This window comes from Uloborus diversus, chromosome 9, assembly GCF_026930045.1.
Source record: "Uloborus diversus isolate 005 chromosome 9, Udiv.v.3.1, whole genome shotgun sequence".
Taxonomy (NCBI): domain Eukaryota; kingdom Metazoa; phylum Arthropoda; class Arachnida; order Araneae; family Uloboridae; genus Uloborus; species Uloborus diversus.
Genome location: NC_072739.1, coordinates 53725913 through 53751095, shown reverse-complemented (window position 1 = coordinate 53751095; position 25183 = coordinate 53725913). Strand labels below are relative to the sequence as shown.

Genomic DNA, 25183 nt, shown 5'->3' with positions numbered 1-25183 from the left:
CGCGTGTTTCAGAAAGTTTCGTTCGTTCCATACTTCGTTTTTTAACTTAAACATTCACATATTCTAGAAGCTGGAAGCTTAGGGTTTTTAGAAGGCTGTGGTAATTTATGAGCTGAGTAGCCTGGAAAAAGGGTTGGAATTACACCTGAAAGCAATATTTTTCTATTGGTGATGCTTTTGCTAAAATCAGCACCTGAAATTTTTTCTTCACAGACGCATGAATAATCAGTGGGTAACCAAACAATTTCATGCTTCTTTCCTCACTGTATATAGCCTTTTGCCACGCTCCTTTGATTTAGTTATTTGATGGAAGTTCAAAAAATCTTGTTTTTAAAGATACCCCTTGTGTAGCTTTATTAAAGGGTACATAGCAGTCCTATACATTTTATATTCAATTCAAGCAAATATTTATATGGACATAACTAAAAAGATGACATTTTGCTTTGACGTCTATGAAAAAATCTTAAAATAAAATTTTAAGTACCGATTAAATTCAAACAGACAAAAATCTTAGTTCAGTTTTTTTTTTTTTTTCAATTACAATAGATTCGAAATGGCGCTTGAAAACCCTATATTATCAAATGAGAATACCAGAATCAATAATTATTTGATCCGCGATACATTTTGCTTGTTTAATCAGGGCAGTGATCTATGGCCAAAAAAATCCTTCTACACATTCACCATCCTTATCCACATTGCGCAAGACTATGACAAGTTGATCCACATGGCAAATGTTAGGTGTAGAATCAGCAATTACACCGAACTATCTTATTCTCTTCGCATATAGTGCTACAGATTTACTCGCAGATATTATTTCTACAAGCACTTTATTGGAAATCACTTCAATTAGTTCTGTCACAATGGTTGATGATAAAGAATTCACACGAACTTTACCTTTATTCCCATTTGATCGCATATGTTCCGCTAAAAATGGATCATAGTAACTTAACAGCTCTACGAGTCCAAGAAAATCACCTTTCTGTAACGAACCAAAAGTCTCATTGTCTGCAAAGCATGCAACCCCCCGTTGCGAAATGAACTTTATAACTGAAACTACTCTGCGTAAAACTTTTTGCAATAGTTACACTCAGACATACAGTCGAGTCCCGACTTACGCGAGGGATGCGTTCCAAGACTCTTCGCGTAAGTCGAAATTTCGCGTTGTGGAAAAATGTATGCATAAACATGTTTTAGAAACATACCAAAATTTTTAGACATTTATAAGCACCCTTCAAACTGCTTTAAAGCATTCCTCAACTATACATTACAGTTTCTTACATAAAGAACTCAACTTTTACTGTATTTAAAAAATTAAAAAGCTGTTTTATTCAACATAAAATAGTTAAAATGCACAAAAAGAATGATTGATAAAATAAAACACGTTACGTACAGTATGTAGTAATAATAAAATGCTGCACTATAATAGTACTGTACAGTTGATACAGTAATAATATTTATGAGTTAAAAAATGAAGATGATTAAGATTTATGCTGCATAATCAGATCGTTATTTTTTATTAAATACATTTTAAAATACGGTTGCTTCACCTTTTCTGTTATAACGTTTCAATTTATGGCAACAAGCCCCTCTTGCCAATCTCTTTAATCCACAATGCAAGAACAGCTTCCATTTTCATATACTTTACTTCGACTCTGCAAACATTTACATTGAAACTAAGTTCTGAACTTATACGGATATCATTTTCTTTTGACTTTTAATTGTACGTCTCAAGGTAAGAATTGGAACACACCCACGCTATATCTCGGATAAACTAATACTTATTACATATTTCTTTTAAAAAAAGAAAAAAAAAACATGAAATCCACTTCACAACGTAGAACAAACAGGAGCCATCAAGCTCCTCTCTAAAACGCAATCTCAGTTCCTCACCACACATTGAACTGCAGGTAGATTTGACTTTTCTGAAGAAATAACTATAGCTATTTTATTTTCACACTTGAAACCAAAAAACTTCCATACTGCGACAAATTTAGACTTTGGTTTGGCCAAATGTGTAATTGCAGCAGTAGATGAGAAAGGTTTTTCAGCTGATTCCAATATCTGAGGTTGAAAACGTAATCAAATGCTATTTAGCTTGTTAAGTTGTGTGGCGATGAGAAATTTCCTTATCTACAAACGTTTTTGAGTAATCACAATTGCTTATTGTTCTCATTTGACTGTTTTGATGTGATATGATTTTATTTTCCCACCAGCACCCTCAGCAGCACTACCGCCGGCCGGCCTCACCCTCACGATGCTGCTCCTCTTGCGAAAACCGTCTCCAGGTTGCGCCCATATCCTACACACACTCATGCCTGCGCATACACATACATACAATCATGCCTGCACACAGACACAAATACATATGCCTCCACACACGCGCGCGTACACATACAGCACTGCATACACAACACACACACGCACCCACACACATGCGCCTACACACATGCGCCTACACAACACACACACGCACCCACACACATGCGTCTACACAAACACACACATGCGTCTGCACAAACACACACGCGCATTCATACACACACTCGTGATTGCGAAAAACATAATTTGAATTCAAGTTGCCAAGAATTCAAATTAATTTTTTTTTTCAATTCTGGGATTTGCTTTTGAGTTCTGAAAAATTAATGAGATGCTTGACGGTTTTGTTCGCATTATTGTATTCCACTTTTCTGGGAAAACAAGCATAGCTATTTTATTTCAAGACTTGGAAACAAATTTTTTATTTTTTCTCTTCGTTGAGAACTGTTTGCCGTGTTGTAAACACGGGCAGACTATATGCATAGATTAACAACTGTTTTCAACTGAAGTAAGTTGTAAATTCAGTCTATATATTCCTCACTTGTCTGACAAATTTCGGCTGGCTACAGATATAAAACAAACTACATTTTGAACACGTTTCCATACCTGGGGACCTTCCGTGTCTGTTTATCTGTTGCGTTTTCAAATTAAGTAAAATGCAGTAACTGTGTGTGTAAATTGAATATTTTATAATTTTTTTACTAAACTCGATCCGCCATTACAACGAAATTTTCGCGATGAAGTTTCTTCAAAGACTGACTTTAATCGTTAAATTTGTGAACCTTGGTTCAAAGCAAATGAAAACGATTATCAACATATAACCACCAGGAGCTATTTTAAATGCAATCAATACAAAACGTATCCTAAACGATGGCCGTCAATGCCGTTTAGCGATGAGCATTGAAACGGGTTTGGCAGAAACCGTAGATATGATAAATGATGCTGTACATTGTTTCTTAAACTGCGACCTACGAGGCCCCAGGGGTCCATTGGTGCTATTCATGGTGCTACTTAATTTGAATGCTACCATTTAATTATAATTTTTTAAAATTGTTTAATTATAAAATCCACAACAGTAAGGCTTCGTGTAATTTTTCGATCAGTGTTTATCCCGTCAATAGCAGGAAAATACAAACATGAGTAAGGTATTGCATTCAATATTGACGTACAATCTTCGACTGTTTCAACATTAGATTACTTTTATTAAAACCACATCTATTTCATCCTTGCAACAGAAATTTTATTTAATGTTCTATGATCCTAATCAAACCAATTTGCAATTTGTAAATTTTCTTTATACTATTGCTTGATTTACGTCGAATCTTTAAGTTATTCGGTTCAACTATATCGGTATTTGTGAACCTTGGTTCAAAGCAAATGAAAATGGTTAACAACATATAACGAGACAGGTTGAAGGATGTTTTAACTTTAAGAGTTCCATACTGTCAATAAAAATAAAATAAAAAAACATACCACCTTTTATATGAATCCGTTTTGCCTGAAAAAAAAAATGGGGCCCTGAAAAGGGCCTTTTTTTCTCAGTGGCCCCTGAAAAGGGGCCTTCTTTAGTGGCGGGGCTTTTTTTTTTTCAGTGGCCCTGAAAAGTGCCTTTGCTGTTTTAATGGTTCTGAAAAGAACCTTTTTTTTTTCAAAAAAACAAAAAAAAAAAAAAAAAAAAAGTACGATTTTGCCATAGAACATTCCTTTCATGTATATTTGTGTGGCCCTGAAAAGGGCCTTTTTTTTGGTGGTCCTGAAAAGGACCGTTTTTTTTTCCTCTTGCCTTTCGAATCCATAGGGCAAAGTTGTGAAGTCCGACTGAATGACCCTTTTATTATATACTACTTTATAGAGCTTTGTCTCCGGCTTGTTCATGATTCTTCTCCTTTTGGCGTCTGTGGTGATTTTTGCTGGGTTGTGGAGTGCAATAGTTTCTTCGCTCATTTCAGATACCAGGTATTTCAATGCGTCAAAGTTAAGGACCTTTGAATTTCTGAAATTTAAGGTGAACCCTCGCACCTTACAGCATGTGTGTCCTGATGCTGTTTTGTATGCGTAGTTTTTGGGACCACCTGCGGAAAAGTAGAAAAAAGAGACAAATTATAAAGATATATAAATGTAATTTTAAAAAAATGTAAATAAAATAAAGGAAAAATACTAACCAGAAACAAACGTTTCTATGACATCCCCATTTAGTTCATCAGCGAACTCACCCAGAAAATTGCCGAGTGGAGGATCGTTCGAACCGGTACTAGCATAAATTATGGAGTCTGTATCGTGGTACAACACAGATTGCTGCAGTTTGCTCATTTCATCATAAAGTTTGAACCTAGCCCAAGCAGTTGTGAATGCCGCCAGAAAAATGTTCGTGGAAGTATCCTGGTCGACGAATTCACTTTTACTTTCCCAGTGAATGGCAGCCACTTCATCGTAAGCAAAGTAAACATCTTTTATCTAGAAAAATAAAAATGAAATAAATATTACAATTTATTTTTAATTAAGTATTGAATGTAACATAAATCATTCAACCAAAAACTTACACATTTAGTCGTATCATTGAGCGCTTTATTGAAATCCGGTACGTTATTCACAAATTGTAGTTGCCCTTTATTTACATTCATGCCCCACCTGTAATGGGCAAAAAAAAAAAAACATTGAATGTCTTCTCTGAAACTTGAAAACAAAACGGTGAAAAAAAAAATATTATGATTAAAAAAACTTACCGCCCCCAAAAACTGTTCAAAGCCAATTTGGCGACGGCCTGGATTCTTTTCTATCTTATCTGGATTCAATTCAACGCCTTCCTTCTCCTTGTACTGTGAGATGTAGCTTGCTTTTTCTGCATCCGTCACGCATTCCGTAGGCCAACCGCTACTTTCTTGCTTTATTTTCAAAAAAAGGTCGATGTATGACCTTAACAGCCTGTCTGACTTCTTTTTAAAATCATACACCTCATACATCTAGATGAAGAAAAAAATATATAACTTTTTTTTCAATTAAAAAATATATAATTTTTAACCAATCAATATTAAAAGGAAATAAAATGCAAGAGAAAATAAAACTTACGCGTATAATGCGATACCCTTTTTTAATTGCAAGTTTCACCTCTTCGGTGACCCACATTCCAATCAGTGCTCTTTGTTCTTCGGTGTGAGTGCAGACATTCTGGTTTGTTTCCTCTGTGCAGGTTTTACAAAGAGGGAACATTAGTTTACTCTGACATCTGTGGGGCAAAACAGGTAGGTATAATCCTCTAGGTGGAACAATTCGACATTTTACGAGGCCAAAGTATTCATTAATGTCTTTAAAATCTGAAGTAATTACGTCCGGGTGTCCAACAGGATATGTGCAATAATATTTATTGACCTGCAAAAAAAAAAAAATAATAATAATAATTTCATAAGTCCATGCGAAATACAACAATAATAGAAAAAAAAATACATAAAACAAGAAATGTATATTTAAAGATTCAAATTAGATCAGAACTTACCCACGGATACAAAGACGTAAAATCAACGTATTTAGCCGGACCTTCGTGGAAGAGTTTTGTCGCATTTGTTCTGCCTCGAAAAAAGGCGTCCCTTGCAATGAGTCGATCCGCTAGAGTATGCGACTTGAGAAAGCATTTCAGCTCTGCGTCTTCCTTTTTCATCGTTCTGAACCGATGCTTGCAATTTCTGGGTCGTCTCAGCAGTTTTTACTCTCAGTGAAGCCATCGTTACACGTTTCAGAGGATGAACTGCATCTCTATCGTAACAGGTATCACAACCATGTTAAAAGCATCCCTAAGGGAGAAAGAAATGGTTAAAACAAGTAAGTAAAAAAATCTATGTAATTTAACGAATTTCTAATATAGAGAAAAAAAATAATTAATGAGTTATGTTTCTTACATGGTATTGGTACACCGTATTTTTTTTCTGCACAATATCCGTCAACCGATATTCCGGAAATCTTTTTTCCCCCGCTCCATTCAACGCATGTTGTATGTTGACTTTTTCTCTTGAAGCTACCCAGTCAAGCCATCGAATGCTGTCCACACTGTAGTTGGTCTGATTTACGTATCCGTGTATGGGGACCATTGCAATAGCACTTGGGGGAATATGTCTGCTCCTATAAGCTGCCATGCATGCGGAAGCAATTGTGATGTAACTAAATTTGAAAAAAAAAAAAAAAGTATTTGCACGACTTATAATATAATTTAAAAAATAATAAAAGAAAATATAATAAAATAATAAAAAAAATATTAGCAGCAAACTTACCACAAGGGGTCTACGCCAGTTATTTCCAGAAACTCACTTCTGAAAAGCATACAGCTTCTTCGCAAAATATCCACGTCAGACCTAAAACAAACGAAAGAAGAAAAAACAATATGTCACGTTTTTACTGACATTTTTTTGAGGAGTACAAAAAAAAAAAAAAAATAAGTACCTGCAGTATGTTTCCATTTCTTTTTGGAAGTCAAACGAGTCCGACTGGTGTTCTTTATGCCATTTTATCAATGCGTCTCTTGCTTCTGAAGACATTTAGTCGGGACCGTAAAACTCAATGCTAGGCAATGGGCCGACATAATTTTGATTCTGCCGAGTATTGAAGAAATGTGGGAAGTACCCTTTTCTAAGCTCTTCCAACCCAAAGCAGCTAGGAATTTTTGAAAGAGCTATCGGCAAAAAGTTAAAGGAGTCTATTATTTGTATGTTCAATGACGAATGCTTAATCATCATCAGCTTTGATCCGTTTGGGACCGTCTCAGGTGCAATGCCCTGAGCTACCAACCACGCCATTATAAATTGTCCGTCGAATCTGAAAAGAAAAAGAAAATTACTGTATAGATAAAAATTTAAAAAAAAAAGTAATGAGGAACAAATACCATAACCCTTCATGTTGTGCGCTATGACTGTAAAGCCCTTGTGGGCGGGCGTAAACAGCCATGTGCAAAAATCTTCACACGCCGTGTAACCACGGAACACCTTTTCCTGCACCTCCTTCTCTTTATCGATGTATTGCGCGATCGCAAAATTCACTTTGTGCTCCCCAGTTTCTTGGTCGGTCTCAAAGTCAAAAAAGATAATATCTGTAGACTGTTTCTTTGGTTTTATTTGCTTTAAGTGACAACGATGTTCCTCTGCGATGACGAAGAAGCCGCAGGAAGGACATTTAGATGTTCCGCAGCGGTGTTCTTCTCTAGGGCAGTCACGCCTTCTTATTACCTTGCAACACGTAGGGCACTGGTACAACTACAAGAAAAATGGTAAAGATTTTACTAACATGCTAAAAAACAAGAATAAAACTAAAAGAAAAAAAAACTTGTATAACCAATAAATATTACTTACAATATCACAGATGGAAAAAATTTCATTCCCCGTCACTGCCTTATGGGCTTGATAACAATCCTCCGATTTGCACAATCTGTCACAGCCGTCACAGCGCCTAGGCTGCCCCGCATTACACCCTTCTCTCATACATACATAACATTTGTTTGGACAAAAATGGTTCTCTCGGTGATCATATGGCTTCTCGCAGCTCTGGCAGTAAAATTTGCTGCCGTAGAAACCGTTCAGCGATTTGATCACATTAAAGTGACCTGCATTCAAAAGCAAGTTGATTCTCCTGTTTCTTATTTTGCCTTTGTATGAGACCTATAATGAATAAAAAAAAGAACCATAAGTAAAATTAATAAAACGATATTTAACCAAATAATAATAACAACGCATTTAATGAGTTATAAAACAAATAAAAAAAATATTTTCAAATGAATAAAAAAAACTTCGTACTCACCTTGTTAAAATTACCAGTCGAATAAACGACTATCTGTAAATCTAAGTGCTCTTCAAACAGGGCAATTTCCGCATAAGTACAGGGACCAAAAGGCACCCCTGCTTCAGCATGCAACTCCTTTGCCCTGTTCAGCAAAGTATTCCGCCGTCTATCCCTTAACACATCAATTAATTTTTGATCATTTTTTAAATGCGCTAAGGCAAGTAAAATGGCTTTTGCCCCGCAGAGTCGCTCGTCGTCTGATGGATCAATAGTATGGAACGCTTGTTCGCACAATCCACCATATAGTTAGACATCCGGACGCGTCCAGCTCCCACATCCCGACGTATGGTGATCACGTCTACAAAAAAGCCTGCGTCCATCATGATTTGATCTTTGGATTTCAGAACCGCTGCAAGTATAACCTCTAGTGTAAGCTCCGATACAGGCATTATCCTTGTTGAGATGGGGCGATCCAACCCTTCGGCCTGGATGCAAAATCTAACTAAGTCCGATCCTCTTAAACCTGCCGTCGATCTTTCGAGTATCAGACGGAAATGCTCCCGCACAGACTCGCGTGCAGCGGCCATGGGAGAGGTCCGCAAGTCATCGGGAAGTTGCTCTGGGTCGACACGTGCATTAAAGATGGTCTGATCGGCGTCATATTTTTGTATCCTTCTCCCAGACTGTACTTCAAGCCTCAATGCATTTTCCAACTGTAAAAAAAAAAAAAAAAGAGAAAGAGTTAGTGAGAAATTAAACATCTATAAATAAACGTAAAATAAGAAATAGAATCAACATTTTCTTATATTCTTACATTAGGGAGATTCCGACTTTCAATTTCCACGTATGCTGGACCTGCATTCGAGGGACCAGGTTTGCTCTAAAAGAAATATGATTTTTTTTTTCAATTTAGGATCGTAATCACAATTTAATAACAATATTCATATTTTATTTTTGTTCGAAATATAATTTCTTGAAATAAAATGTACCTCAAATCCTGAACCAACTTGGGGAAACGATGGCAGGATTGTGAAAGAATTGTGATGCCTCCACAAAAGATTGAGTTGACTCACTAATAATCTGCAGAAGACAATAGTAATATTAAAAAATAACATTAAACATAAGAGCACTGAAAATAAATAGAAATAACAATACAAAGTTCTAAAAGTGACAAAAAACTTACATCATCTTTAGACTCATAGAATTCTTGGGTCGATGGCCCGATAAGCTGTAAAAAATAATGCATACAAAGATGTCATTAATTGAATAAATATGCTTAAATGAATTCATTTTAGTTAAAATAAAATCAACGCATAGATAAAACTAACGAGAGAAGTAAAAAAAAAAAAAAGACTAATGAACTTGTAAATATAACATAAAAAAAACATACATCTTCATCATTAACCTCCAGAAACTCTTGCATTGGTTCGTCAATAAACTGAAAATTAAGAATAAATAAGAAGAAAATTAGTCTAAAATAGGATGATATAACTTTGGCTACATAGTAAAAATAATTGAAAATGCAGTAATGAAATTTAAAAAAAAAAAAAAAAAAAAAAAAAAAAGACAACAAAACTTACATCATCGTCGGAATCTCTCAACAAATCTTCATACTGCAAATAAAAAATAAAAAAATAAATATACGTATACGATTTTACACATGTGATTACATACTCCGAGAATTGAAAACCGACAAACATTTTACTTACATTGTTGGATGTTTCTTCCAAAGGTCTCTTTCGGGCTGAAGACATATTGAATGCTGTAAAATAAATCAAAGTGAATTACAGGAGCGAGATCCTACTAACGTGCTGGCGACAGCAGAAAATGAGAAGATACAATTCCTTGTTGCAGAAGGATTGCACCCCTGGAACAAAATATCGTGACGTAGGTAGGTTGAGATTGGTCCCCTTAAAGTCCAGCCCCTCTGACGTAGGTGATTGCGTAGCAGCTTTCCCCCCGGGCCGACCGGATCCGCTGGAAGCATGAAGGGGACTGGAATGGACAAGTCTGTTCCTGGGTACTTCAGCGGCGGGAAGATTCGTCTTGGGGCTGGAGGGGGGATTGTACTTAGGGAGTTAACTTTGCGTGGAGGGCCGCGCAGACTTCGGCATATACTGAATATGTTTGAAATTCGCTCTATTCGTAATTTCTGTGGGTGAGAACATTTTTTTGAAATTAAAAAATCCTTACACATCCAGCTATAAATACAGGACAGACATGAAAACTATGCAAGATTTCCAATTATATTGCACAAAGACACTTGCGAAAAAGCACATTGACTTATCTGCAAATTTGTAACTTTCAATAATGTTTTTTCTTCATATTTCTAAGTTACATAGCTATTTATTTATTATTATTATTTAATTATGATAGAGATTTCTTTTCCTGGATTATTCTTCCATTAGGGTAGATGGGGTAAAAACCCGCACGGACATTTTAACTTGATCACCTTGGAGTAAGAAATTTACCTCTAGGTGGTGTGTTTGTTATATGGAAGCCTATTGATCAATGAAATTTTGTCCTGACTAGGCACTCCAGAGACGAGAAAGGGGGATAAGTCTGTTTTTTACTACTTTGATCTAACTTTTATAATATATTATTAGAACATTGTAAAATGTATAATTTGAAAAGAAGAATCAATGAGTTACACGTTAATACTAGTACATTAAAGCTTCACCTTCGCGTGAAAACAATTATTCTAATGGCTGCTTAAAAGCAACACGGCGCGTTTTTCAGAAAGTGACAAAATGGGGAAAATCCCCGCAGTTGTTTTGGGGTAAAGTCCCGCATCTCCAAAAGGTCAAGGATTCTCTCCACTCGGCTTAAAATTGTCTCTTTTTTGAAATATTATTAATATCTTTGTTTAGCATGTGTTTTGTACAGCTTATTCATCTTAAAAAATTAATTGTTGGTGAATATTTACTCATGAAGTTTTAATTTGGATAAATTTATTAGGTAAAATCTTACATTCATTTTAATTCAAACGTGCTTTCATTAATGTAATAATTTCTTCTCTTTTTTTTTTTTTTTTGAACATTTACGTACGTTAATTTTTTGTTCTAGTACCTTCTGAAGAAAAACAAATCAGAACACGATAAATGTCGAGCTTAATGAAGCACGTAGCTTAATTGCAGGCATCTCTTCGTTCTGTATGGTAGACATTAAAGTTAGGTTCAAAAATATCGATTGAAGACATCTCTGAAAAATGGAACAAAAGCTTGGGACTTCAAAAAAGAAACAAATTTCCCTATAATTTCGAGTGAAACTCAAAGAAGAACTCGAAGCTTATCCCTGCACAATGTGACCAAAATAACTTCAATATGACAAGAAGGAGGATGTTATGTAGAGGGGTTTTTTTTACATAAAACACCTACAAATGTACTGAGCCAGCAAATGTACTGAGACACAGGAAGAGTCATTGGAAATGAAGCCGTTATAAATAAACTGTCGTAACCTCAGCAGGACACGGTTCCATACACGACGCAATAACATTTTTAGAAAGCTCAACTTAGTGTACTGTTAACTTAAAGCACTGGGTACTAGATATTCAATTAAATATTAATAGCTTCAGGCATTTAAATTATTTTTTATAATGCGGCTGTCATTTTTTCCCGGGTAATTAATCCTACTTTTGTGGAGAAGAAAATATTTTTGAGACAAAGTTAAAAAAAAAAAAAGATTAAATGTCTCAGATAGTTAAGTTCGGTTCTGCTGAATAACAATAAACCTATGGTTCAAGGAGGTTTTCAAATGTTATTATCGAGCAGTCACCCTTTTTATTCACATTCATCTTGAGTGGGGTAAAGATCCGTATTGCGGGGTTTTATCCCATTTTGTGGGGCAAAACCCAGCAATTTTGTTTCCCCGCTAAATTGTAATTTTCTCAATTACTACTAATCAGACGTCGCTAAAATTTGGAAGGATTATAGCTAACAACCCACATAATGACTCTAATTTGAAAAAATGGGAAAATATGCCCTTTATTGACCATGGTGGTATAAAAACTGAAAATCGCGGGGCTTTACCCTCACCTACCCTATAAGCTTTAAAATATTTTTTTCCTTCTTTTTTTTTCAAGGAAATAATTATTCATACCTTTAATCTGTGGAAACGTTTTACAATTTACTTATTCAAGTTAATAAAAAAAAAAAAAAATGAAATAACAACAACTTTGTTTAAATGCTAAGCAATGACATTTTATTTAAAGCTAATACATTGTACAAAAATGTTAAAAATTTCAAAATAGAAAATAATAAATAGCAATAAGAGATACAAATATGTCAATATATACAGAGTTGAAGAATAATCAAAAAATTCAAAGGCATTTGCGGGACAGTACCTCTCTCGAACGCAACGAAGAACATCGTCTAAAGATATTTTTTTTAAAATATCCTCTGTGACGTACATACTCGGTTTCATGCACAAGAATTTAGGATCCTCTCAAAGTCTTTCTTGAAAGTTCTCTGCAATGCATGAAACGTCGTCCAAACTTAACGCTAGCGAGTTGAAACATTCGATGCTGTTTCCATACAGTTCTTCGGCAATTGTTTCAGGATCTTTTAATCCTTTTTCTTTCAGCATGTTTGCTATGACATCCTCGAGTACGTTCTGAAGGTAATGCTTACCCAAGCTAACATCAAGAGAAGTAGGCAAGGCAGTGTCAGCTATAGGAGCTTCTGCGAGGGCACTGTACGCAGAGAAGAAGTTCATCTGATGAAACATCAGGTCCAGCACGCACGTTGAAATTTGGCCATATTGCCGCATTAATTCAGTCCATTGTGTAGCAGATATGGTGATACTCAGCGAAAATGTTTCTTCTTTCTGGGAGGTGGAAACACGCGTGAACTTAAAGTTTATAAAGTCTGAAGTTTCAATCTGTAGCTCATCAGAGAATATTGTTTTAAGTTGAGCTGCTGAATGAGGAACCGCTTTCCTTCCAACGATAGTTTCCGTCCACCACGGACGTAGAGTTACACCTTCCTTTGTAGGATAAAAAATTTCTCGGTACTTTTTAAATTTTCGAATATGTAAAGACACAACTTTACGATAAGTCGCCGTGACTTATCGTAAAGTTGTGTCTTTACATATTCGAGAATTTAAAGAATTAAGCGAAAACATCGTTACCAATTGGAAAGACTCCTTCAGGCATCCCCCCCCCCTTGCGGTGTGGTGAGTTCGGGGCGAGCTCTTGGGAGGAGTCGTGAACCCCCAGTTGCTCAAACAGAATATCGGCGGGAGGGGATTTTTCTCCCTTCCTTCCCTCATCACACTTACCAAATGCGGACGAAAACCCCTAAGCCAAGGCGTGTCAACCGTGCCGATGGCTGCGTGGTACCGGGGGTAGTCGGCGCCTCAAACGGGAGACTTCAGGGATAGCAGGCGAACCCTGTCGTACGCAGCCTTACCTCTGTGTGGGGGGCTACACAGGGGTTAGACCCCATATTTTCCCCCTAGTTCTCTGGTTCGTTTATGGATGAAAACTCAAAGAACACTTCTCCCCCTTGTGGGGAGCGTCAGAATGAATCGTATACCTCCGCAAAATTTTTCGTTATCAAAAGAAATGAAAACCTTACATTTACTGCTGTATCTCCTTTTCTAATCAACAAAGCTCTTGTAAATCTAATCGGCGAATTTAAATCAGTAAAAAAAACACGAACAGGCGAGCTTTTGGTCGAAATAAAAGATAATAAACAAGTTCAACTCATACTAGCTATTAAACAATTAGGTCCTTATCTTTGCACAGTTACAGCCCACTCTACATTAAACTTTTCTCGGGGAGTAATTTCAGAGCCAGACCTTCTATTCACACCAGAGAAGGAAATCCTAGATGAAATGAAGGACCAACACGTAAGTGGAGTGAAAAGGATCACTATTAAACGCAATGGCGTAATGCAGAATACGAAACATGTCATTCTGACCTTTAGTACGCCTATCCTCCCTTCACGTGTCAAAGCTGGATATCTCTTATGCCCTGTTAGACCATACATTCCTAACCCGCTACGGTGCTTTAAGTGCCAGCGCTTTGGGCATTCCAAGCTGTCATGCCGTGGCACAGAAACTTGTGCCAGATGTGCTGAGGCCGGCCACGATAGCAATGAATGCTCAAAGGAATTCAAATGTGTCAACTGCAAAGGAGATCACCCGTCCTACTCTAGAAAATGCCCTAAATGGCTCTCCGAAAAAGAAATACAGGTTATCAAAACTACTCAGAACATATCATACCCAGACGCACGAAAAATAGTTCAGTCTCGTACACCTCTATCTGGACTTTCATATGCTGCAGCAGTAAGAAAAGTATTCAATTCCACCGGTACACAAACAGATCCTCAAATCATTACAATAACCAGCACTAAATCAACTAACTCTCCTAAATCAAAAAATAAACAGCTCAATACTCCTAAGCCTCCACAAAAAAATAATAATGAAATTCAAGTACAAAGTACACAAATCCCAAGTACAAGTTACTCAACTAAATTAATTTCGAACAAACCAACTGATCAAAAACAAAAGAAAACTGTAGAAAAAAAGAAATTTATTCAAACGCGCGCAAAAATTGGGGTAGCCTCTAAACAGAGGCCCCCAAAATTTTATAATGCTAAGAAAGAGGACTTTTTACTTTCTAGTAAGAAAGTAAAATTAACTAAGTCCCAAATCGAAAAACTCCAACAACCTCCTCCCCAAGAGGAGGACGAGGATGTCGATTTTGAAGATCTTCCGCCATCCGACGATGAAGGCATGGGTGCAAGTTTCGTGATGTGTTCAAGACGGAAAATATTTTCAGCTCCCCCCCCCCCCCCGCCCGCATGCGAGCTTAAGGAAAATTTTGTATGTATAAATGTTGCAGATTTTAACAATGCCAGTTTTGGAATCTGTTTGATTTAAATTTTAAGCCTTAAAATTGTAATATTTAAGTGTTTTGACATCATAATTCCAAAAAATCTAAAATCCGGCAATAAGGGGGGGGGGGTCTGGGGGCTCTCCCCCAGAAATTTTTTCAAATTGAAGTCCAAAAAACGCTGAGGTAGGCCATTTTGGTAAAGTTCAGGGAAAGGAGGGGTTCAGGGAATCTTACATCAATTATTTCAAGCTGATAGTCCCAAAATCACAATATTGGGCAACCTTCAAAAAATATTAAAGAAAGAGGGGAGGAGGAGATGCTATGGGCTTTTCCGAAATCGAAGATTTAAAAACGAAATTGTAATTTAAATTTCATAACGTTTATACGCTTTTTGAATGCACTATTGAAGGGATGGATTTCAGGAACCCTTCTTCGGCAATATTTCGAAATTGAAGTTTCAAAAACGCAATTTTAGACGATGTTGGATAATGTAAGGGGTAAAAGCGTTTGCAGCACCCCACCGTTAGTTTTTTGCCGATCCTAAACATTTTTGTTGTAGCAATAAAATCGCTTAGGACATAAGATTTTCACTTTTGCAACATAAATCAGTTCTGATTCGAAAGTCTACCCAAGGTAGCGCCAACAAACTAGAAAAGAAGGAAAGGTGGGGGAAGGGTAAGGCCGACTAATGATAATGAACTGTCACCATTCCCCCACAGTCTTCATTTGAAAAAGAATTCTTTTATAAGATAGCAGGTGGTGAAATTAGTAATAAAAAATCGCTTCAGTGAAGTGGATATATTTTTTAAATAAGGTACCCTTTCCAACATTCATTAATTAAAAAAAAGAAATAGGGGAACTGAATCCTAACTCCATGCAGGGTTCCCGAATCGCATCCCTCTTAAGGCACTCAAATATAGCCTAAAGTGGCGCTTTAAATATTTCAGCATCAAAGAATTTTCGGAAGAGAACTCCCGAACCCCTTCCTCTGAGTTCACCACAAATGTCCTAAATTTCAATTTTTAAGGCTTCACTTTCTAAATTGTTTTGTAGGAATAGCACCCCTCTTACCTATAAACATGACTTATGACCGCCTAAAAATTTTAATACTTTAATTTTGGAAACTTTTTGAAAAAATCTTCCTACACCCTTCCCCCTTAAGTCATCCAAAGATAGCCCAAAACAAAGCTCTTAAAATTTCAGAAACTAAAATGTTTCGGGCTGGGGGTCCGGAATACCCCCCCCCCTCTCATTGTGTTTACTAAACGCAGTGTAAGTTTTTGTTTAAGATTTATTTTTCTATTGAGAGAGCAACTCCCAAACATCGCCAAAGACAACCCAAAGTTTTAAGACTTCAATTTCGAAAATGTTTCGAGAAAGACCTCTGAATTCCCTAACTCTTAACTCACTCAAAAATAGCCAAAATAGCATTTCAATACTTCAGGGAGAGAGACCCCCCCCCCCCGAACTCTTTCCTCTAAGTTCATTAAATTTTACTAAAATTTGCGGTTTCCCCTTTTCATCAGCGAAGATTTAAGAATTTAAATTCTGAAACGTATTGAGAGAAAACCTTCGAATTCCCTCTTCTTAAGTCTTCCAAAGATTACCTAAAGCTGAGTTCTGAATACTTCAGCTTTGAATATTTTTTGGGAAAGGAGAACCCCAAGACGGTTCAAAGTTGCGCTTTTAAGACTCCAGTTTCGGAATTTCGCCTAAAGAGAGCCCCCTCCCTCCCTCTTGACATTGCCAAAGACCGCCTAAAAGATTTAAGACTTCAATTACAAACAGTTTTCGGGAGAGGGTCGCAAATGCCCTTTAACTTAAGTCATGTAAGTATAGCCTCAAATAGTTTTTAATACATCAGCTACAAAACATTTTCATGTTAGAACACCAAAACCATCTCTCATAAATTCACCAAAGTTTGCCTAAATTAGTGTTTTTAAGACTCCAGTCTTCGATTCTTTTTTAAAACCCACTTTTATATCATTAGAGACAGCCTAAAACTTTTTGACTTTTAAATTTTTAAGAGTTTGCACTGGAGAAATATCGAACCACTCCTAGCTTCAAAAATATTTTCAATTCAGTTTTTCGATATTTTTTACTGTAACCCGTGAGTAACCCTACACCCCCTAGATTGTCCAAGATATCAACGTTTTAAGACCTTAGTATCGTGGGTTAATTTGCGGACAGATTACCCTCTTTGCAACAGCAGCAATTTTTCGCAAACTCGTGCTGCCGTTATTTTTCTCCTTTCCTTTCTCTCCCTCCCCCCACCAATATTTCCATTCTAGCGAGTGTTCGAATCGATGACATTAGAATTTAATGATTCCTCAAGTCATTGTCAAAAATGCAGGAACGGTTTGCCCATCGGTGTTTCCAACCAGCTAGAAATCTCCCCCCCCCCCCTTGATTATTTCCAAAATTCCCATTTTCATTAAAATCTTCAAAATCTTGATAAGTTTCTGTTTTACATGGTATGTGGAAGCCCTTTACTGTGGCGAAAATATTTCATCTTGTCAGCAATCACTCTCAATCAGTGATGCAGATTCAACTCTTAAGACATTTTAAGAGCGTACATAATTTTCATTTATGCGTGTCAAGTTTGCAAAAAAAAAAAAAAAAAACCACAAATGGAAAAAAAACGAAAGGATGATCGAAAATAGCATGAGAAAAGGCTAAATTTTCAATTAGAGCCGATTGCTTCGAAAAATTAGGGAGAATAGCGAGCAACTTTTCGGTCTCCAATGCAGCGAGTTGGAAATAAAGCTATACCTAAAAAAAGTCAAACGGCGCAAGCCGAAAAGTCACTCCTCCAAAAGCACGTTGCAAACAAAACAAGCACATGGCGGAAAACCGAGAGAATGTCGATGTAAATTCGTGGTTATGGAACGGTCCAGTAATATTAAAGCATATTTTTCAAACACTCAATTTTTCTTTTTTCATTCAAAATTAAAAGAAAGTCATTGAATTTCTTTGCGTCCCGACCTCCGTCTCGGAAATTTTGTCAAGACGGAAATCCGTCCTGAGACGGAAGGTCTTGCACCCATGGATGAAGGGTGGACGGACCATCCTCCTCCTTGAGTTACTTTTTCTTCTTCTGGCCGTTTCTCCTTCCTTTTCTCTTCATGGCCCTGAGCATTCTTTCTTGGAATTGTCAGAGTTACTCGCATAATGTCATGGACATCAAAGATCTTGTCGAATATCACCAACCGGCCATATTCTGTCTGCAACAAACATTTCTGTCCCCTGTTGATCGACCGAGGTTGAAAGGTTTTGACATATACCGCAAGGACTGCTTGTCAGGCGACCGTCGTTGTGGAGGAGTGGCATTGCTAATCAACAATGATTATGCATCTAGCCAGCTCAATACCAACACATCCCTGCGAGCAGTAGCTGCGCGCGTTCACCTTCACTCGCTGTTCAGTTTGCTCTATATATATATTCCACCTTCTTACGACTTGAGAAGCGTGGAGTTGCAGACATTGGTTGATCAACTTCCTCCCCCATTTGTCATCTTAGGGGATTTTAATGGCCATAATCCTCTCTGGGGGAGCTCAGACTCGAACAGCAGAGGTCTAATTATTGAAAACTTTATTGAAGACAACGATCTATGTGTTCTTAACGACGGTGAAAATACCTATATCCACCTTCCTACGCAAGTCTACCATGCCATCGATCTTGCAATATCCTCACCTTCCTTTCTGCCACTTTGGGATTTCCAGGTGCAGGGTGGTCTCTACACTAGTGGCCACTTTCCAATCAAAATAACATATACTGGACGCTGCAGCTACCAGCAGCATCAGCAAGGCCGTCTTCGCATTGATCGAGCTGATTGGGCAGCATTTACCCATTTGGCAGAAATAACATCGGAAGACGTGACTGACATTGATATTGATGTAGCGGTAAAGCGAGTAACCGACATCATCTTAAACGCAGCGAACGCTGCTATACCAAGAACCTCTAAAGGCAGGATCAAATATCCTAAGCCATGGTGGAACTCTGCTTGCCAAGAAGCTCAGAAGAAACAAAAAAAAGCATGGAACACATTTCATCGATACCCGACCACACAAAATCTTGTGACACTTAAACGAGCTCGTGCTGAAGCTCGTAGGATTCGACGGAAAAGCCAGCGGGACTCGTGGCAGACCTATGTCAGCACAATCACGACGTCCACCCCGTTCAAGACTGTATGGGGTAAAATAAAAAAAAATCGCTGGAAACTATAGCATATCTTGTGCTCCAATTCTGGAGAAAAATGGTCAACTTTTATCTGATCACAAAGAGGTAGCTGACTGCCTGGCGACTCACTTGGCTGAAGTCTCTAGCGCAAATAATTACTGTTCTAAGTTTTTAGCTAATAAATCGCATGAAGAACGAAGAGTTCTTGATTTTAATTCAAACATTATTCATCAATACAACACAAAATTTACCTTTCATGAACTAAATATTGCTTTACAAAAATCAAGAAACACATCACCTGGCTCTGACGAAATACACAATAGCATGTTAAAAAATCTAAGCAGGTCTGCATTAGAAAATATTCTGCAGCTTTTTAATAGAATTTATTCCGAACATAGATTCCCAAAATCCTGGAGTCAAGCAATAGTTATCCCTATCCTTAAACCAAATAAACAATCTGATAAACCTGAGAGCTATAGACCTATAGCTCTCACTAGTTGCCTATGTAAACTCATGGAACGGATGGTAAACGCCAGACTGATGCATATTCTGGAGTCACACCATCTCATATCCTCATATCAAAGTGGGTTTAGGCGTGGCAGATGCACAATAGACAATCTAATGCTTCTCGAAACATCAGTAAGAGAAGCATTTCTTAAACGAAAACATCTTGTGAGCGTATTTTTCGATATTGAAAAAGCATACGACCGTACCTGGAGGTATGGGATCCTCAAAACCCTTCATGAGTATGGGTTGCGAGGTAATTTACCCATCTTTCTCTCCAATTTTCTGAAACATCGTTCTTTTCGTGTACGCGTCAAGTCTGTTCTGTCGGATACCTTCATTCAAGAAGGAGTACCCCAGGGAAGTGTACTAAGCGTAACTCTATTCATTATAGCAATCCAATGGCCAATTGCCTCCCGCTGTAAAAGGTACCATGTTCGTGGATGATTTTCAAATTTCTTTCTCATCAACGAGCATGAGTATCGTTGAAAGACAACTTCAAATTGCAATCAATAAAGTAACCCAATGGGCGGAAGAAAATGGCTTCACTTTCTCTGCTCAAAAAACATTCTGTATCCACTTTTGCCGAAAAAGAGGCCTTCACCCTGACCCAAATCTCCTCCTCAATAATCAACCAATAGCTGTAAAAGATCAAGGAAAATTCCTTGGTCTCACACTTGACAATAAACTAAAATTTATACCGCATATACAAGAGTTAAAAAAGAAATGTTCATTAAAATTAAATATCCTTAAAGTCTTAGCGAACACTTCTTGGGGTGCTAATACTGAGTGTCTGCTAAGAATATACAGGGCTTTGATACGCTCAAAACTTGATTATGGATGTGAAACTTATGGTTCCGCTGCTAAAACCTATCTGAAAAGTCTGGATCCAATACATAATGAGGCACTACGCATCTGCACAGGAGCCTTTCGAACTTCGCCTATCAACAGTCTTCATATACTTGCACACGAACAATCTCTAAACAATAGACGCCTCAAACTTTCTTTAAATTTTTACTTCAAAATAAAACCTTGCACTAATCACCCACTACATCTCCATATTTTTAACCCATGTAATGCTGCTTTATTTCTAAACCGGCCTTCGATGACCCCAACATTTGGGATCCGAATGCGTCGGGTACTCTCAGACCTGCAGCTACCAGATTTTAAAACCGTCAACACAATAAACCTAATTGAACCATGGTGCGAAGTCATACCTTCTATAATTAATGATTTATCAGAATTCCCAAAACAAACTACTGCAGATACAGTTTATCAACAAGTCTTTAATGCGATCAAAAGCAAGTATTCTGGTTACAAACACATTTTTACTGACGGATCAAAAGCAAACAATCACGTCGGCTTTTCAACAATAATTAATGATCAAGTTACGGCAGAAAAACTAAACACATCTTGCTCGGTATTTACTGCAGAAATAAAAGCTATTTTTTCATCGCTACAATCAATAACCCAATCCGTCTACAAAAAGTGGGTGATATTCACTGACTCCAAGTGTTCAGTGGAAGCCATCACTCACTGCAATAGTAATAGCCATCCTATAGTCATCCAGTCATATCTTTTATACAAAAACCTTATGCAAAATAATTTTGAAATTACCTTTTGTTGGATCCCTGGTCATGTGGGTATTGCAGGCAATGAGGCAGCAGATTCAGCTGCCAGAGCTGCAAGTATCCTGGTCGATAATAGTGTCCCTTTCGATGATATCAAAAACGCCATCGTTGTAAGCCTCAACACGTATTGGCAGGGGACGTGGAATTCAGAAATCGAAAATAAATTACATTCAATCCAGCCCTCCACTAGAGGTTTCGGATCATTAAATATCACCAGGAGAGAACAAGTCTTATTAGCTCGACTTCGCATTGGACATACCAGATTCACCCACAAATATCTCTTATGTCATGAACCAGTTCCAACATGCATTACATGTGATGTAAATCAGACAGTGTTGCACATTTTATGCAACTGCCCAAATTTTAATCTAATTCGTTATAAATATTTTAATAATTTTAACCCATCTTTGAAGGAGTTGCTGGGGGATCCACCCCATCGCAATTTGTACTCCTTCCTCCAGGAGATTGGATTCTCCTTTTTAATTTAGTGTTTGTCTGGTCATTATGTGATTTCGTCCTTCCTTTGTTTTTCAAGATATTTTTTCGCCCATTTTGTCTTTATTTTCAAATTGTTTAAATGTTTTTATCGGATGCCCTTTTTTAATATTGACACTTGAAGTTTTATGCTTTCTCCTTCAAAATATGCTTCTATTTACTATATTCTTTAATAAAAAATAAATAGCACATAATAAAATATCGTTTGGCGCAGTATAGCCCTCAAGGGCTCTTGCGCCATAAAAATCAAATCAACCAACCAACCTTCAGGCATCATTCTCTCCGGAAAAGCTGATCCAGGCTGAACTTCACTTGCCATGTTTTCCTTCCTCGGTAATTTGGAAACTCCGCCGGGCGATCCATCATATTGCTGGTGGGATTCATCATAGAGGAGAGTCGGAGAGGGCAGAGAAGTTGACCGCAGGGCTAAGTAACGCACACTAAACTCTCGTCCAGAGAACTGACCTTATCCAGCGTCCCCTATCTAGGGGGCGCTGCCTTATCTCCTTGCTGAAACGATCTCTGATTGGTCAAGCATGTGACGTATAGTACTGATGTTCACCATTTCCAGTGACATACAACTCACTTTTTCTCAAACACATTCCAATACATTGTTTGCATGAAAAATCATGTTTCAACAAGCTGAGCAATAATACTTTGTTTGCTGAAAAAAATATGTGGCGACAAAGAAAAACATATTCCCCCCCCCATCCTGCATATCTCTTAATCAAAGAGTAATACTAATTAACGATTTGTTCTTTTCTTCAATCAGTCTCATTGTTATTTTTATAATTTATTCTTCAAATTATAACATTCATCTTTAATTGAAGTTTAGTATCAACTTGTTACTATGTAACTGTAATCCTAGGCTAATCTTTGTCTGCATATAAACTTTAAAAGCTCTTATGAGGGTAAGGAACTGCGGGCGAACGGTTAAATCGGTCAACATAACAACTGCCGCCCGCAGGTCCTTTTTTGGTGGGTTCGAATCCCAGTGGAAAAATTATATTCGTAGGGGGGGTCAAAAATAGAAAAATTCAAAAAATAAAATTTTTAGTTTCATGTCTATCATCATAAATAGATGGCGCCACTATTTTCCAACACATTAACAAGCATCATAAGAAAATTCATCATAGCCATTATTGGACACATAGATCATTGTCTTCAATCAAGTTTTCAATAATTAAACCTCTGCTGTTGGAGGCTGGGCTTCCCCAGAGAGGATTATGGCCATTAAAATCCCCCAAGAGGACAAATGGGGGAGGAAGTTGATCTACAAGTGTTTGCAATTCCACGCCTCTCAAATCGTAAGAAGGTGGAATATATATAGAACAGATTGTAAACAGCGAGTGAAGGTGAACGCGCGCAGCTACTGCTTGCAGGGATGTGTTGATATTGAGCTGGCTGGATGGATAATCATTAGCGATTAGCAATGCCACTCCTCCACAACGACGGTCACCTGACAAGCAGTCCTTGCGGTATATGTCAAAACCTTTCAACCTCGGTCTATCAGCAGGGGACAGAAATGTTTCTTGCAGACAAAATATGGCCGGTTGGTGGTATTCGACAAGATCTTTGATGTCTGTGACGTTATGCGAGTAACTCTGACAATTCCAAGAGAGAATGCTCAGGGCCATGGAGAAAAAAAGGAAGGAGAAACGGCCGGAAAGAGAGGGAGCAGCTCATGAGGGAGGATGGTCCGTCCACCCTTCATCGTCGGATGGCGGAAGATCTTCAAAGTCAACATCCTCGTCCTCCTCCTGGGGAGGAGGTTGTTGGAGTGTTTCTATGTGTGATTTGGTCAATTTTACTTTCTTGCTAGAAAGCAAAAAGTCCTCCTTTCTAAAGTTATAAAATTTTGGGGGCCTCTGTTTAGAGGCTACCCCGATTTTTGTGCGCGTTTGTAAAAGTTTCTTTTTTTCAATTAGTTTTTTCGAGTTCTGACTGGATGGTTTGCTTTGATTAACAATAACGGATACATTATCTGTTTTTTTTATTTGCTGTTGATTTTGATTAGTTTTCTGAAAAGAAGATTTGGGGCTATTATTTTGTTTATTTGATTTGGTTGTGTTTACAGTTATAGCATTAGGTGAGTTCGGTATTTTATTGCTGTTTACTTTGTTTACTGGAGGTTCAGTTTGTGTGCTTATGGAGTTGAATACTTTTTTTACAGCAGCAGAATATGAAAGTCCAGTTGTAGGTGTACGAGATTGGACAATTTTTCTCGCGTCTGGATATGATATTTTTTGAATGGTTTTGATGACCTGTACTTCCTTTTCGGTTAGCCATTTAGGGCACTTTCTAGAGTATGATGGGTGGTCTCCTTTGCAGTTGACGCATTTAAATTCCTTTGAGCATTCATTGCTGTCGTGGCCGGGCTCAGCACATCTGGCACAGGTTCCTGTACCACGGCATGACAGCTTGGAATGTCCAAAACGCTGGCAATTAAAACATCGTAGTGGATTTGGGATGTAAGGTCTCACTGGACAAGAGAGATAACCAGCTTTGACACGTGAAGGGAGGATAGGCGTATTAAAAGTCAGAATGATGTGCTTCGTATTCTGCATTTCGCCGTTGCGTTTGATAGTTATCCTCTTCACTCCACTTACGTGTTGATCTTGCATTTCCTCTAGAATTTCCTTCTCTGAAGTAAATAGAAGGTCCGGCTCCGAAATGATTCCCCGAGAAAAGTTTAATGTTGAGTGTGCTGAAACTGTACAAAGGTATGGGCCTAGTTGTTTGATTGCAAGAATAGGATGAACTTGTTTAGGATGCTTTATTTCGACTAATAATTCGCCTGTACGTAATTTTTTAACCGATTGGAACTCACCGATGAGATTTATTAAAGCTTTGTTAATTAAGAATGGGGAGACATCAGTAAATGTTAGGTTCTCATTTCTTTTTATTATAAAAAATTTTGCAGAGCTGAACGAGTCTTTCTGACGCTCCCCACAAGGGGGAGAAGTGTTCTTTGAGTTTTCATCCATAAACGAACCAGAGAACTAGGGGGAAAAGATGGGGTCTAGCCCCTGTGTAGCCCCCCACACAGAGGTAAGGCTGCGTACGACAGGGTTCGCCTGCTATCCCTGAAGTCTCCCGTTTGAGGCACCGACTACCCCCGGTACCACGCAGCCATCGGCACGGTTGACACGCCTTGGCTTAGGGGTTTTCGTCCGCGTTTGGTAAGTGTGATGAGGGAAGGAAGGGAGAAAAATCCCCTCCCGCCGATATTCTGTTTGAGCAACTGGGGGTTCACGACTCCTCCCAAGAGCTCGCCCCGAACTCACCACACCGCAAGCCCCCCCCACCACGACAAGGTAAACGGACACGGGGGGGGGGGGGGCAAGATGGGTGTGATTGTTCAGCGGTAACTTGACCATTTATTATTGCAGCAAAGCCGACGTGATCGTTTGCTTTTGATCCGTCAGTGAAAATGTCATGATAATCATAGTATTTGCAT

General features: G+C 37.9%; 3 protein-coding genes across 3 annotated transcripts in view; all 3 read right to left on the bottom strand.

Annotated features, from left to right (window-relative positions):
- Nucleotides 1-6125: 6125 nt before the first annotated feature.
- LOC129229357 (uncharacterized) lies at nt 6126-6839 on the bottom strand. Its single transcript, XM_054863648.1, has 3 exons — nt 6745-6839; nt 6576-6656; nt 6126-6465 (listed from the first exon to the last, which is right to left on the bottom strand). Exons 1-3 carry the CDS (start codon nt 6837-6839, stop codon nt 6186-6188), a joined length of 456 nt encoding a protein of 151 aa, XP_054719623.1. The 3' UTR covers nt 6126-6185.
- LOC129229356 (uncharacterized) lies at nt 6840-8868 on the bottom strand. Its single transcript, XM_054863647.1, is given in 4 exon segments — nt 6840-7550; nt 7647-7952; nt 8092-8333; nt 8336-8868. Coding segments are annotated over 4 exon segments (1758 nt in total). The 5' UTR covers nt 8835-8868.
- A 195-nt stretch (nt 8869-9063) lies between these two features.
- LOC129230217 (uncharacterized) overlaps nt 9064-25183 on the bottom strand; it is a 59794-nt gene continuing 43674 nt past the window's right edge. The window contains exons 4-7 of the mRNA XM_054864618.1: nt 9654-9686; nt 9464-9511; nt 9257-9301; nt 9064-9153 (exon numbers count right to left, since the gene is read on the bottom strand). Coding sequence (XP_054720593.1) covers nt 9064-9153; nt 9257-9301; nt 9464-9511; nt 9654-9686 — 216 coding nt within the window. The remainder of the gene's footprint in view (nt 9154-9256; nt 9302-9463; nt 9512-9653; nt 9687-25183) is intronic.

Coding starts and splice junctions, on each gene's coding strand:
- LOC129229357 (XM_054863648.1), bottom strand. CDS start 6,839: ATGTCTTCAGAAGCAAGAGACGCATTGATAAAATGGCATAAAGAACAC. Junction 6,657..6,744: donor GAAATGGAAACATACTGCAG/GTACTTATTTTT, acceptor CGTTTGTTTTAG/GTCTGACGTGGATATTTTGC. Junction 6,466..6,575: donor ACTGGCGTAGACCCCTTGTG/GTAAGTTTGCTG, acceptor TTTCAAATTTAG/TTACATCACAATTGCTTCCG.